This window comes from Nilaparvata lugens, chromosome 4, assembly GCF_014356525.2.
Source record: "Nilaparvata lugens isolate BPH chromosome 4, ASM1435652v1, whole genome shotgun sequence".
Taxonomy (NCBI): domain Eukaryota; kingdom Metazoa; phylum Arthropoda; class Insecta; order Hemiptera; family Delphacidae; genus Nilaparvata; species Nilaparvata lugens.
Window position 1 is genome coordinate 48,576,335 of NC_052507.1, and position 14,770 is coordinate 48,591,104.

Genomic DNA, 14,770 nt, shown 5'->3' on the forward strand with positions numbered 1-14,770 from the left:
ATCCATGCTAACATGGAGCCTTTCACAAGATCTATTTTAAAACAGCTTATCAAAATGTAGGTGTAATGATTAAGTTGTAAATCTTGTCACTCATCGCATGATTTGATAAGTTATATAATAATAGAGTTATAGAATAATGATTCCAGAATCAATTTACGTATTGATGGATACATTTATTTCTGCTCTAGATTGTTACAAGAATATTGTTTCAATTAAAACTCTTATAGAATAGTCAGTTTTCAACCTCATCATCTCTTTTCATTCATCATAGATTGATTCTTCAAATTATAGTTTTTCATGTAAATTATTCCCATCCACTTTCAATGAATTATCTTGGTATCATGTACCTTTACCAATGTTGATGGCCTATTTATAGTTCAGGAATAAAGACAATTTTCATCATCGTTTCATTGCAGTTTAATCAGTCAATTTCATCTAAAATTCATCAGATTCCATTTCCCAATATATTGTTGAGAAAAGATATATTCTCTAAATTATATTGTTGAGCAAAATTGTCCGTAAACGTTTTGTAGAGAATATTATAAGCACGAGAGGGAGTATGTTTGATGGGCTGTGGATAAAAACAGCTATATTACGGTACGATCTACTATGTAGATTATCTATTATTTCTCGTTCACGTTGAACAACTAATATTATATGATGGAATAGTTTGTCAATGAAGATTTAGAACTTGAGTAAACTTTCATATTCATTCTGCCATTCTCACTTTTCTAGGGATATTGAAATTATTTAAACACAAGAAGAATTATCGAGTATACGATGTTACCGTCTTATCAAATCACAACTATTTTCAAATAACACGTGAAAATGGCTCTAATGAGTTAAAAATAGTATTGTGAATCGATAAGATAAAAAAGGTACTTCAAACCTTTGATTTTGTTCCATCCTGCCATTTCCAGCCATCTGTCACTTAAGATGTCGCAAGACTAGATCCTTTCATAGCAAAATGAGTTAATGATTATTGCTCATTTCTCTTGAATCATTTATACTCATATTTCCAATAGCTAGAGAACTGTATATTCTTAACTATCTGAAACTTTAGAAGAAATTTAAACCTTATTTCACTCTGGGAACAGTTGAAGCTGAATCATGCATAAAAATAGTTATTGAGAGAGAATGGTTTTCATAACCAATTTCACAATTGATATCTATTGAATTAACTTGTAATATTATAGAAATCTAAACACTGAATACTATTATAAGAGTCTTGTTTACTATTATTAGAGTAAATAGTTTTTGCATATATGTAGTGTATCTATTTATAAGATGAGAACCATTCTCAGCTGTCCTCTAAAAGGCTCCTTCCTATTTTATTGAAAACAATCATAATATTGTCTTCCTTGTTTCACAGTATGTGAAGCTTTACCATACCGTACCATGAAATTCACGTTATCTCTTATCATTTTTCTCGAAATAACCAAAACACATTTTTTCGAACTATTTCACTTTCCAATGATCAATTTTGCTATTCAGGCGCAATGTTTGTCGTATCCGTAGATTTAGGATCGTCTGAAGGGTGAAGCTATTTTCAGGGCAGCTGAGTTGGCGACCAACCATTCATGGCACTGAAGTTTGATATCTCTTGCAGGTGGCACGTCAAGATTTTGGTCAGAATCGGCCAACAGGAAGCGTAAGTTCTCAACTGAAAATCTTTCTCAAAATCTGCCACATTTCCGACAAAATACTGAAAAGGATACGGTACAGAAAATTATAATTTACTGCTCACAATATGTGCTTCCAATTCAGCATAACTTTTAGCTCGAAAATTGCTGAGCATAATTTTTTAAATTATTTTAATTACAGAGCCTTCATCATGTGGATGAGCAAGTCCTGTAATAGAGAGAAGCTGCCTGCAGTGTGATAGATCTATATTGTCTCTTGTGTATTGACTATTTTCAAAAAAGTGATTATAAGGTTCATTATAATTGATTATAATTATCTCATAAGGCTCACTGCAAACAAAATTATAACATTCATGCTTGTACTCAAGTGTACACTATAGATGAATTGGTATACTCCATTTGTGAGAAAAAATTGAATCAAATAGTCTACAAAAATATGAGTAGAATATTTTTTTGTAATGTGAGAGATGAACTGAAATTAAAAAAGAATTATCTTAATAGCAGAGCAAAATATCATCACACTTTGTTTTGAATGAGATAATGCAATAGAAATAATTAGATAATGATAACAACTTTATTTTGAGATATAAGAGTGATAATAATAATGCTGGTATATTATGGGCAGCCTTCTTCTCTATCATAGGACTTCTGAATTTTCATGGAACAGGTTTCACAACAGGCTTTTTCTTGAATTTGTTTCACGAATCAAATAAATTGTGAGTTTTTATTTACCTATGCTTATAAAAAATCACAATTCAGTGTTTGGTTTTTGAATTGTGACTCAGTAAATTTGTTACTAACTGGGCTCAATGCATACACATTTTTGTATGATTTTATATATTTTTTAATAAATGCAGTGCATCTCTTGATGTTGATGATTGATTTAATTTTATTCAAATCCAACGAATGTTGGTGAAGGCAGACTATCAAGCTTTAGAGAGTACAAAAAGTATCAGTATGATATTTTATTCGCAAGTTGCCCAGATAAAATATCAGGTATTGTTCTAAAAATTGAAAAATAGTGAATTGATAATGAACGTTACTTATTCCATTCATGAGAATCAATCATTTTAACACCTCAGAATATGAGAGAAGGAAGAAGGGAAGAATTTCCTCAAGATTCCGTTCTAATGGGAGAGAATTTATTTTTCCGCAAAAATTTATTGAACATTTCATTGATTTTGAGAAATATATCAAATAATTGTAGATTTACATCAACACCAATTGCAACTTTTTAGCAAATTATAAAAAATATTTATTGATTGATTAGAATGATCATTGATTAAATTTCAATAGTATTAGTTAAGGAAAGGCTCCATTCTCATTAATAACATCTTCATTTATTATGGATTGAACTCCACTCAAGTTGTTTTGGATAACATTTGTTATAATCCGTTTCGTATATTATCCGTTTATTCTTATGAATCTAGGCTAGCCTTATATTTTCGCCTAAGCTAATGTTTTACTGCTGATCTGCATTGAAGTTCCATTCTTTATTCTGCATGACATCTTGTATAGAAATTATGTACCAGTGTAGACTCATTTTATTATCTTCTTGTTCTATCTATCTGCAGTTTTTTTTGAGTCAATTTGTCAATGGATGTTTATGAAAGCTGTTCTTAATAATTGATTTTCATTGATAATCTCAATTGGAGAATTTGATTTTCAATTTTTTTGACTCATAATATGATTTTTGCAATAACAAAATTGTTCCAGTAACGAGAAATTAAAAGTAACTCAACTCCAGGATTAACTTCCTAAACTCAATTGAACAAACTAGCATTCGATTCATATTGTCCCAGAAGCTCAACTTGAATTTGAAAACAAGCCATTATATTTGAACATTTTATAATTCCAAAATTTTCCGTCAAAACAGTTCTCAAATCTGCTTATAAGCTGTCCAGCTTAGAATTGTTTTAATGCATTCTTGATTTTTTTTTCATAGCTCAACAAAAATCTTCCTTACATTTCTTTCTCAATTCATCCCTTTCCTATTGGTCTAGAGTCATTGAATTATGCAGGTATTACTGGTATTGACAGACGAATGTTATTGGAATAGTGCGTTAAGATTTCAGTGTAGCAGAAGATTTTACTGCTACGGTGCTACTGCTACTACTAGAACAACGATCTCTTCAGCTTTAACTGAACGGTTTGTTAAAACACTCATAAATTTCTCCTCTTTGATTTATCTTTTTACAAAGTTTGAGTTATGATTCTATCGCAAGATTTACATTCGAAATTCTACTCTATCCAACATGATTCAACAAGAAAACAAATAGCTTCTGGGATTGACATTACTTTCATGTTCTTTTTATAGCTCTTTTTCCTGAGAATTTCAAATTGGACGATTGAATGAGCTGAATTGATCACACTCTAAACCTCATTGCCAATTTCAATGCGCAATTGATCATTGGTTGGAGAACTACTTAGACTTTATTCCTCCTGAGAATAGATACAGAAAAAAACATATTCTTCATTAACAAAAGAATTTTACAACTGAATAGGAGTGAATAACTTCTCAGTTTCCAAACAAGGATAAGTTGGATGAATATTCTGAGAAGAAGATGCAGTGGATGTATTTCAACTCTGACTCATATTTTCTTCTCATCCAATATTCAAAGATGGAAGCAGATACTTTCTAGCACAGAACAGCTCTTTCAAGTTGATACTGAAGTGTCTCACCAATTCAACTCTTGATGATACGTTACACATTTTAATAATCACAGATCATTCCTTTTAGCCAGTAAATAATAATAATTGAATGGAACATCCATTTATTCAGATAGATTGGAATTTGAGGATTCAATGAGTTTTATTATTTCAAATTGATTTTAATTTAGTAACTCTTATCATTATTCCCTCTGTCACATTTTCCATTACACTGGATTCTTTTAGAATCAATTTTGACGAGGCGTATAATGAGAACGGATCATTTCACATATGTTTGCGACAAGAACTTTTACTAATCTTAGTGATGATCACATTGAACCAGCCCAGAACAACTTTCAGAGAGCACCATTTATCGTTCCACTAATCGAAAGTGTTTTAAATCGATTTTTAAAATAATTCAGTCAGTCACAAATCCTTGAATTTGATGAATTTTTATTCATTTAAGTTGTAATCTTCCATCTTCCTGCTTTTTCGGAACGATTCAAATTAATGAAGCCTCATATAACTAAATCTTGATCAAGTAACTCATAACGTTTTTATACTACATGTCTACAAACATTTCTCTCATTATGTCATGACTTTTGTTTAACAGTATTCTGGAAGATAATCAGGAACTCTTGAAACAATTAAAAATCAGTTCAACAACAACTGTTTTTACAAACAGTCAATTCCAATTTCCTTGTTTGTATAGCTTCTCATGTTAATTTTTATTTTCATTGATTCTGTATTATCAAATTCCTGACAAATTGATGTAATGCTTCCAATACTTCCTTTAACACCTGGTTACTACCTGGTACAGTCAGTCCACAACTAATCAATATTTGCAGTACAACAATTTTTTACACTTCCAAAGCGATCAATATCAAATTGATGACTGGATATCGTCATTTATTATTTATCGAATTTTGCAGTCTATTCTTCCTCAAAAATAATTATTCCACACCCCTAAATAAACCCAAGTTAAACTCCTCAGCTGCTGAGTAGTATGGAAACAAAAAATAATCTTCATAAAAAGACATTAGTACAACCTTATAATGAAAGCCTTATCAAGAAATACAGGAAACTTCGCGATAAAATCAAAATTCAAATTCAAAACTCCAAATGTATTTATTCTCAAAAAACCTTAACCAATTTAAGAGGTAATGTGGAAGAAGGCTGGAGAATCGTTAATAATCTGATCGGCGAAATGAACACAAAGAAAGAAGTGAATCGAATAAAATCAATGACAGAGTGAAAACATAGAGATTGCAAATTAATTGAATAAACACTTTGTTAAAATTTCAAGTAATACGCATAAAAACCGAATACTACTCACACAAATCATATAAACTCAGATCATTCCAGAAACGAAGTCCCTTCAACGAGCAGTTGCTCATTGTCATCTATGTTTTTCATGCCTGTATCGAGCCATGAAGTTGAAAATATTGTAAAATCTATGAAGTCGAAAAAGGCTCCTGGCTTTGAAAATTTGAGAATTGATTTGATAGAAGATCTGGTTGAAAAAATATCTCCTTAGACTCCGAAATCTACAGTTGATTCCGATTGTGTATAATTTTATTTAAGTGAAGGACTGATTCTGAATAATATTGACAGCACAAAATTAGTAAGTTGTAGCCCGACCAAGCACCGTTACCACAAAATAAAATCAAACATTTAATATTTTAATGTAAATAATACATAAGTTTACCTCAATTTATTTTTATCTTTTTGTTCATATAAAAATTAAAAGTGTGTTTCTGGTTTATTTTTTATGCTGGGACTCCCATATAGGCCTTTGCCTCCTTTCTGATATTCGTGTGTGTAGAAGTGATACTTTGTTTTTTCTTTTCCACGACATTAACTATTTACTGACTTTTGTATCACTTAACTATTCTGACGTTATTTTTATCAATAACGGTTTGTCTGGCTTGGCTGCAGTTGGTAAAGCATGAGTAAAAAATTATACAACTCTGGTTGTGGTTCTTAGAATACAAATTAGACAAAACTCTTATAGGCTCGCCCAGGAGCTCCCGCAATTCACTGCTCTTGGACAATTTATATAAATCTCTAGAACGTGTTATTTCCAAAGATTCGATCATCAATGCTAAATATCGCTGTCTAAACCAACTTATTCGAGGAAGAATAAAGTCGGATGGTAATTTTCTTAGTACTTCAATACTGGTAACTCGATAATTAAAAATGAGATTGGTCATGCATGGAAGTGGGGAAACAAATAAAGGATACACCATAAAAAATTTGATACATATATTACACAGAAAAATATCAACGAATAAATAAATATAGGAATATATAGAGCAACAAGCAAAAATAGTGAATATAAGAACAAATATATCAAAAAGAAAATATCACAGATTAGCTCACTAGTTTTTTAGCACGAAACGTTACCATGTGGTTTTTAAATCATTAAACGTATGCATTTATTTTATGCAGCTCAGGTATCGACTTGCTGCTGCTTGTCGATTTGAAAATCTCAATATATATCTTCTTTCCAAAAATAATAAAAATAATCAATTGATAAATCATAAATCTCAAATATATTAATATGTATAGATCTCAGAATATTTCTCAATATATATCTCAGGGCTTAAGGTTCGGCCTCTGGTGGAATTAGATAAATTAATTTATCCAGTGAACAAGAGCTACATTTATATCTTTATAATTTGCTAATAGAATTAATGATTGAGTGAGCATATATACATCATAATATTAAATTTAAATAACTTACTCCTTTAATCTGTGCATCTGGCATATGAATTTGATACAATTCTTATCCTGTAAAATATGCTTTTTTGTACCTTTTTAAGACTTGTGCAAGTTTCATAATAATTTTCAATATTTATAACCTTTCGACGAGCTAGTTTTTTATATTTTTATTTCACTCGAAGCACTGAGGGCGCCCTAAATTCGTATATTTCGATAATTCCCAAGATGAAGGTGCCGATCCGAATTTCCTATCGTCCTGGATTTTCTGGTGGCCGAAGTCGTCTTCTCCAAGGGAATAAATAAATATTTAAATGACTTACGCTTTAATATAGCATCACTAAGTTTTATACAAGTTTTAATTAATGAATTTAAACTTTAAGTCCTTCAAATGTACAATTCAACAAAAGGGATTAGTGCTCTATAAAATTTGGTGGCGTTCCATGGCAGCGTCTGGCAGGCAAGTGGGCTCTGTCCTACCCCTATTTTCTAAGATCATACTTCCGACTTACAAATTTGCATATATTTAAATATTCCACCACTACGCCATTAAAAAGATCAAATAGTCCGTGCCAATCTGCTAAATTATTACCTATATCTTAGGTATAATATTTTATAATTACTCGGACCATATCCGATACATAAACTGAGTAGTGACAACTTATAAATTCTTATCATTTATATGAATATCTATAGATAATTTTGAATCGGCTCGCTATTGCCGCCCATTAACTACTACAATTTGATTGGTTCATGCAAAATTCATAAATGTATCCATGCGCCTACTGAATATACATACTTCCTTAATATTTTTATTTATTTTTTGGTGTTTTGTACATGCTCATTACGAATAATAAATATTTTTGAATTTTATAAGTTGTTTTTCCCTCTACAACAAGTTGCCATGTGCTTACCAAATCCTCTAGTTGAATACTATTTGTTTACAACAAAATTTGCCAAGGTGTCTGGCTAGATTTCAAATTACACGGCTTGGTCGATTATTAGGTTGCCGACCAGTAGGTATTATAGCCTAACCTCAAAATTCCAATACTTTATTTATAATAAATGATAAATAGCAAATAAAATTCTTTCCTATCCGGCTGTTCTAATTTTAGCCATGGTGCCCGTTATTATCTAATCTTTCACTTGTTGCTATCGCACTTAGCGATAATAGAGCAGCTGTTTGCTCAAGACCTATAAAAAATCTTTCCATTAGCGATTTTGCTTGCTTATCAAAATTTCATACGTTACACTATTCAGACAGTGTAATTAATATTATTTTATATAATTTTGTTTTTTGTTCTTTTGTTCACATCCTAATGGAAATTAGAAAATTATTATTATTAAATTATTTATCAATTGTATTTTCAACTCTTTGATTATAAACGGATCAATCTTTTGATTCTAAATAATAATCGATCCTATTATTTCTCATTATTATGTCAGTTATGAGCTTGTTACATATTGAAGCTTGAATATAGTTCTCTTTCATAGCGAGGTATGGAATCAAATCCATTTTCTTTTTCTCACAATGTAGCATAGTAAAGCTATCAACATGTGGGTTAGGAAAAATACATTTGCAAGAACCTGTTCGCTGATACAAGTTGCCTCTATAAATAAAAGCACAGAATCCATTCAATGAAATGCATTTGTTCATGAGGCTAAAATCGTTGCATAGCTGGTTAGTAGACAAAGAGTCGTAGTACAGAGATTGAATAAGCTGAGCCGTTCTGTTAGCTGGTTCTGGTTAGCAGAGATTGAATTATCTCTATCGTTGTTACAGTCAGTTTGAAGTTTCAAATCAGAACATAACCAACAATAGAAGCCGAGCTAAGCTGGCTGAGTCACGCGAGGTGAAAATCATGCAACTATCGCGCCCGCCAAACAATCTTATTAGCCACTGGAAAACAATAAAACTGTATTCATAACCACCAATCATCCCTTCCGCTCTTCCGCTAATCTTTCACCAATTCATTTTCTCGGGTCGGTTTATTTGTTACGTTATTTTGCAAATGAGACAGGATTATTGCGGGAGTCTCAAGGTACCTTAGGAAAGGTGAACGGTACAGTATCATGGGATAGATTATCGTGCTCCCTCGAATGATTCTTCCATTGTGCATGTAAACGTTCATTCAATCACGGACTAGAATCTAGGTAACCTCAAACTGAGATATCTGTCTCAGAAGATTGATGAGTTCAGTTTGAGCGATAACTTTTCCAATAGCAATGACAACTTTTCGCTTATCCACCTTCTTATATCTTATGACTCTTTGATAGTTCAAAATCTACCTGGTATATTGAAACCCTGATATCCAGTCAATGATTCTCAGCAAACCAACAAATAATTTTGTTATTTATCATCAAATTAATTCTCAAATTAAATTTAAAACTGCTGAGCTCCAGCATGCTTCTCTATTCTCTTTACATATTCATGTTAATTCATACTAATAGCTTGATAAATTCATGCCCTCAAATTATTCCCTGCTCAAAGCAAACAATACTGTGTTCAATTCAATTTGTGAGCTTCATGTTTCTATGATTGACAAACAAGCTATAAGGAAGTGATTCGTTTTTTGTCTTATTAATTTGTACTACATTGATAGGGGCACTAATATTACATTTTAGATTCAATAACATAATAGCTTGAAGCGGCCTCCGCAAAACTACCTCAAGATTCAAAACATGATATTGCCATGTTATGTTAATTATTTCCTCAAATATATTATTTGCATTCAATTATCAACTATAATCATTCCTATCCAAGTTTTTCTGCATAATAATTGTCATCGGTCTATAGAAATAATATGTTTTATTATATCTTCTTATTCTCTCTTCAATTTGATCGTATATTTCCCGCAAGGAAGCTCATCTTATTATAGCTCAACAAGGTTTCAATTATTATATCAGTTACATTCTTGCTCATAGCTTTCATGTAACTTTTGAAACTGTCAAGAGTCTACTTGCAAAGTGAGAAAGACTACACTCATACTATTAAAACCAGTATTTTTTTTAAGAACATTGATTGAATTATTACCTGCCATTTTTATTCATCTTCTTCTTTGTGTAGTACTAATCTACCTATTTGTCTAGGATGACGGCCACTATTCCGACTGCCGCTCGGCACAATAATGTTTATTATACCAAATCAGGCCATCACATCATATTACCATGAGTTCTTCTTTGCACTCTTCTCTGGAGTATTAAATAATTATTTATGTAATACTCTTCTCCACAAAATTCATTAGGATAAGTACTGAATATTCATTACAGCAGTAATACAAAGTAATGACTGCAAACAGCATTCATAGCAGGCGAATCTTCAGCTAAATATCATTTGTTTCCATCTTCCATCACAGTTCGAATTATTAGTTTACAAGCTGAGTCTAAAACGTGTTTTCCAGAATAAAGAGAAAAATTTCTGTTCCACGAATATTTTGATCCCTGCAACTGTTTGTGACAGATTTACTTTGACCATGCAAATTAATTCAACAATGTTAAATCTATTCTATTCTACATCCCATTTTCAAGAGAAAAATGTTCTCTCACAATAAGTTAACAAAGATGAGAGAATATTCAAGCCGATGTTACAAATCGAATCCGGCCTGCAAATGATTCATATATTTTCATCCAATAGCATCTTTTTTCATGTGATTGATAAAAAACTCGTTTAAAGTAGTGGAATCACACTTATTCAGAATTGAGTAGTTGCTCTCATCTTTACATATTAAATTTTGGTAGTCCCATATGGAAAGCAATAATTTTATTTAAAGCAGTAAATAATATTAAGTAATACAGTATATTGCATCGTTGAAAAATTGTTCTATGAGTGACTTTTTAGATATGGAAGTCATAGAACATCGTGATTCTGTAATATGATTGAAGCAAATGGAGATATATCATTATTGTTCGTTATTTTCAATCATTATCTCTTTGGTCCGATTTTATGGATATATTGATTTGTCAAAAACATGCTAATTCGCTCCATTCTACTCTACTGAATATTCTCCAAGCAGGTATAATTTAATCTGAACTCCAATCAACTTTTCCACTGATGTATTCACTATGATTCAACCATTTATCCGATTATTACAGTTCATTTTTCAAAAATAATATTTTGCATTATTTTATCTCAATTCTAACTAACCTACAATGAATAATCAGTTGAATATTTTGAATTCTTATGTACTGCATATTATAATTTAATAATTCATTATTATAATGCATTTTTAGAGATATTTTCAAAGTTAGTTATTGAAATTGCAATTCCTAGTTTTTATTCCAACTTGAAATCCATATTATTTTTCTCTGAAATAATTATGTCTTATGAAGTAGTTCATTCACTGTTTGTATGCAGTAACTGTATTCTGTAATGCTGCATACTTTATGCATATCTTTTATACCATTCTGTATGTTGAAGTACGCAAAGGGCCTGCGTTTATCCCGTGTGTAGGCGGCTTCTCTTATGAGAACATAATGGTGATGGCATTAGGCAATATTTATTAGTGGCTGTCAAACGCAGACTTGAACATGACGGTGTTCCAGGGTGGTGATGATAGTGTGTGGGGGTGGGGTTTACTGAAAGTATTTTTTATTTAAAGGGTATCAATGGTGTCAGATAAAAGAGCTTGAGTTTGAGTTGCCAGATGTGAATCATTTGTCGACAGAATACGTTATGCGTTGTGTTTATTACACAGCTGCCTGCCAAAACGGATGAGGAAGAGGAAAAAGAGAGAATCAAAAGGGGGTTGGAAAAATTGAGAAGGAAAAAGAACTTTCAGTTCAATTCCATAGCACGTAACATGCAAGGGTCGATACGTCAACTTTTATCTCTACTTCTCCAATATTATTTTCCTCCACTGCTATTTAATTTATATTCACCCTCTCTCTCCAATGAACTCTTGCATCTCCTAGTTTTCCTCCTTTCTTACTCATCATTTCCTTCTGTTGCTCCTTTTCATATTACTATTTTCTCTTCATAGTTCTTCATATACTATTCAATTGCCTCTAATTTTCAAAACTTTCTCTCCAACTTCCCCATTCCTCGACTTTCTTCTCTTCCGCTGTCCATTTTCTTCCCTTTTTCATTCCTATATCATACTCATGGTATTCTTCATGAGACCATTATTGCATTTTCTGTCCACTCTTTCATGTTTTGCATTATTTTTTGTAAGCCCTATTTTCTCCTTCTACTCCAATCTACTCATTTTCTAATCCTCATTTCTCCATTAACTCTCTTCTTAATCATTTCCACCACCTCTCTTCTATAATCCAATTTTCATTTTCTCATACTTCCTTATTTCCCAAGCCTTTCATCCTCCTCACTATTCTTCTTCTTATCATTCCTCCTCTCATGTCCGCTCGTCACCTTCTTCTCTTTCCTTCACTATTCACTCTGTCCTTGTCGAATCGGGCAGCCAATTTTCATGCACCACTCCAACACAAAGGCCAGGCCAGGCGTGAAAGCTCATAAATGTAATTGTACACTTTTCGAATATTCATCAAAACACGATACTAGCGCGCTCCACTCAAACAATGTCGGTCACCTTCGCAGAATTCACATCCTCTAGTTTCACTTTTGCATTTCAGATGAGTGGTCATTTTGTTGTACGAATTTTCGGACTGCTCAGCGATTTTCATCTGTTTTCCGATGCATAATCTATAATTCAACTACAATCTAATTGAATGGACAAAGAGTTCAAAATTTAGACACTGATTGACAACCTACTGCAATGCAAACATTGATTTCGATTTTTATGGCATTGCAGTTCATTTTCAATCCAACACATTGGTTGTATCATAGAAAAGATAGCATAATGTTAGGAGACCGCATAAAAATTTAATATATTTCTATATTCGAGTGATATTTTTTCTATAGTTATTTTCAAAATAATATAAATTTGAACTGTCAATAATTAAATATTCTTTAAAGAAGAAGCTGTCAATTAGTTCATTCTGTAAATAAAACCATTTTGGCTGTTTTGTTAAAAAGTTTTGTCAACCAATATCAAAGACCATATTGATCAGAGTACGAATAGGAAAGAAACTAAATCAAATTCCTCTCGTGAATAGATTGACTTTTCAACGCAGAGAATTTCAGATTTCATCTTTTCATCATGTTTTGATCCTCATTCCAAATTCAAATTCACTTTGTATTTCTTTATATAAACTTTTTATTGTCTCTTTTCTGTTTAGGGCTTATTGTAATATAAATAGAAATACAAATCTCAGTACCTTTTTTGAATTATTTTATCACAACGTGTTAAAAATGGCAATTCGACTTGAAAATGCCATGATTGTCCGAAAAATGTTGTGATAAAATAATTCAAAAAGGTTACTAAGGCTAGCTTCACACGCATTCGGTTCGGTTCGTATTCGGTTCGGTTCGGTTCGTTGCCGAAAACGAATGAGGCTTTCATACATATTTTTAATTCATACGGTTCCAATTTGGTATTTTCAGCTGTGTTTGGATTGTTACAATCTATGCTAGTAATAAAATATAAAAGCTGGTGTTCAAATAGTAAGATGTGATTTCTTGAACAACAAAATTTTCAATTTAATTAAAAATTGTGGACTATTTGAATAGTTTATTTTCGATTATATTAATTTTGGACATTCAGAGTGATTATTTTTTTTCAATTGAAAATTTGTTTCAATTATGACACATGGTACATAACGTTCATCTCTTCTCTCTATTAATAAAATAATTAATAAAATCATGTAATTTTAATGGAAAAATAGAAATTCTCCCTGAGTTTTAATTTATCTTCATATTTTTTTAGCAAACTATTCATTGAGAAAAAAATGCTCCAGAGAACTAACAGATAATCATGATCGTCGTCGTCGTCGTCGTCTTCTTACAGGGGTAGGCATTAATACCTGTTCCGCCTTCAAACATTCTCCCACCTTTTTCTTGGTCTGCCAATACTTCTCCTCCTTTCTGGCTTGTAAGCAATGCCAGCTTTGAGGATTCTTCCGTTTCCCATTCTCTCAACGTGTTCTCTCCACTATTTTCGATTCTCGTCAACTCGTTGAGGTATAGAGATCACATTGAGCTCTCTACGGATATCAATATTATGAAGCCTGTCCTCTCTGGTGCATCCCTTCACTGACCTTAAAAATCTCATTTCGGCCGCCTGTAACCTGCTCCACTCCCTTCTCTTTGGTACCCAGGTCTCAGAGCCATACAAAAGTGTAGGGACGGCCATTATTTTATAAAATTTGAGCTTCATCTCTTTTCGGGCTTTATTTTTGAGAGTTCTGTTGATAGTTCCGCATATGTACTGGAATCTGTTAATTTTTGCATTCAAGTCATGGTCTTCCTCGTATGTAATATCACATCCCAAATATTTGAAATGTGATACCTGTTCCAGTATTCTGTTGTTGAGAACTATTTTAGAACGTATCGGAGACTTCCCCAGAAATGCCATCACTTTTGTCTTGTGCAAGGAAATCTTCATATTATATTCTGAGCTCAGGAGATGGAGTTGGTATATTGCTCTTTGCAGATCGTCCTCTGATTCCTGCAATATCACTTGATCATCTGCAAACCATAATGAATTGACAGCAATATTGTGTGTTAGCTGTATACCTGGGTGAATTCTTTGCTTACTGGTAAACTTCAAACAGATAATCATGATATAATGTTAAAATAAAAAGAAGCGAGCGTGTGTAAGAGACTTTGCTTTTATTTCCGGTTTCCTAGCAACGAATTCGAATATGATAAAACCTATTCGTGTCGAGGAGGCGTTCGGTGCCAT

General features: G+C 32.1%; 1 protein-coding gene across 1 annotated transcript in view; it reads left to right on the forward strand.

The window, feature by feature from the left end:
- LOC120351063 overlaps positions 1-14,770 on the forward strand; it is a 303,920-nt gene that overhangs the window by 206,339 nt on the left and 82,811 nt on the right. The window contains exon 2 of the mRNA XM_039427010.1: positions 1,610-1,651. Coding sequence (XP_039282944.1) covers positions 1,610-1,651 — 42 coding nt within the window. The remainder of the gene's footprint in view (positions 1-1,609; positions 1,652-14,770) is intronic.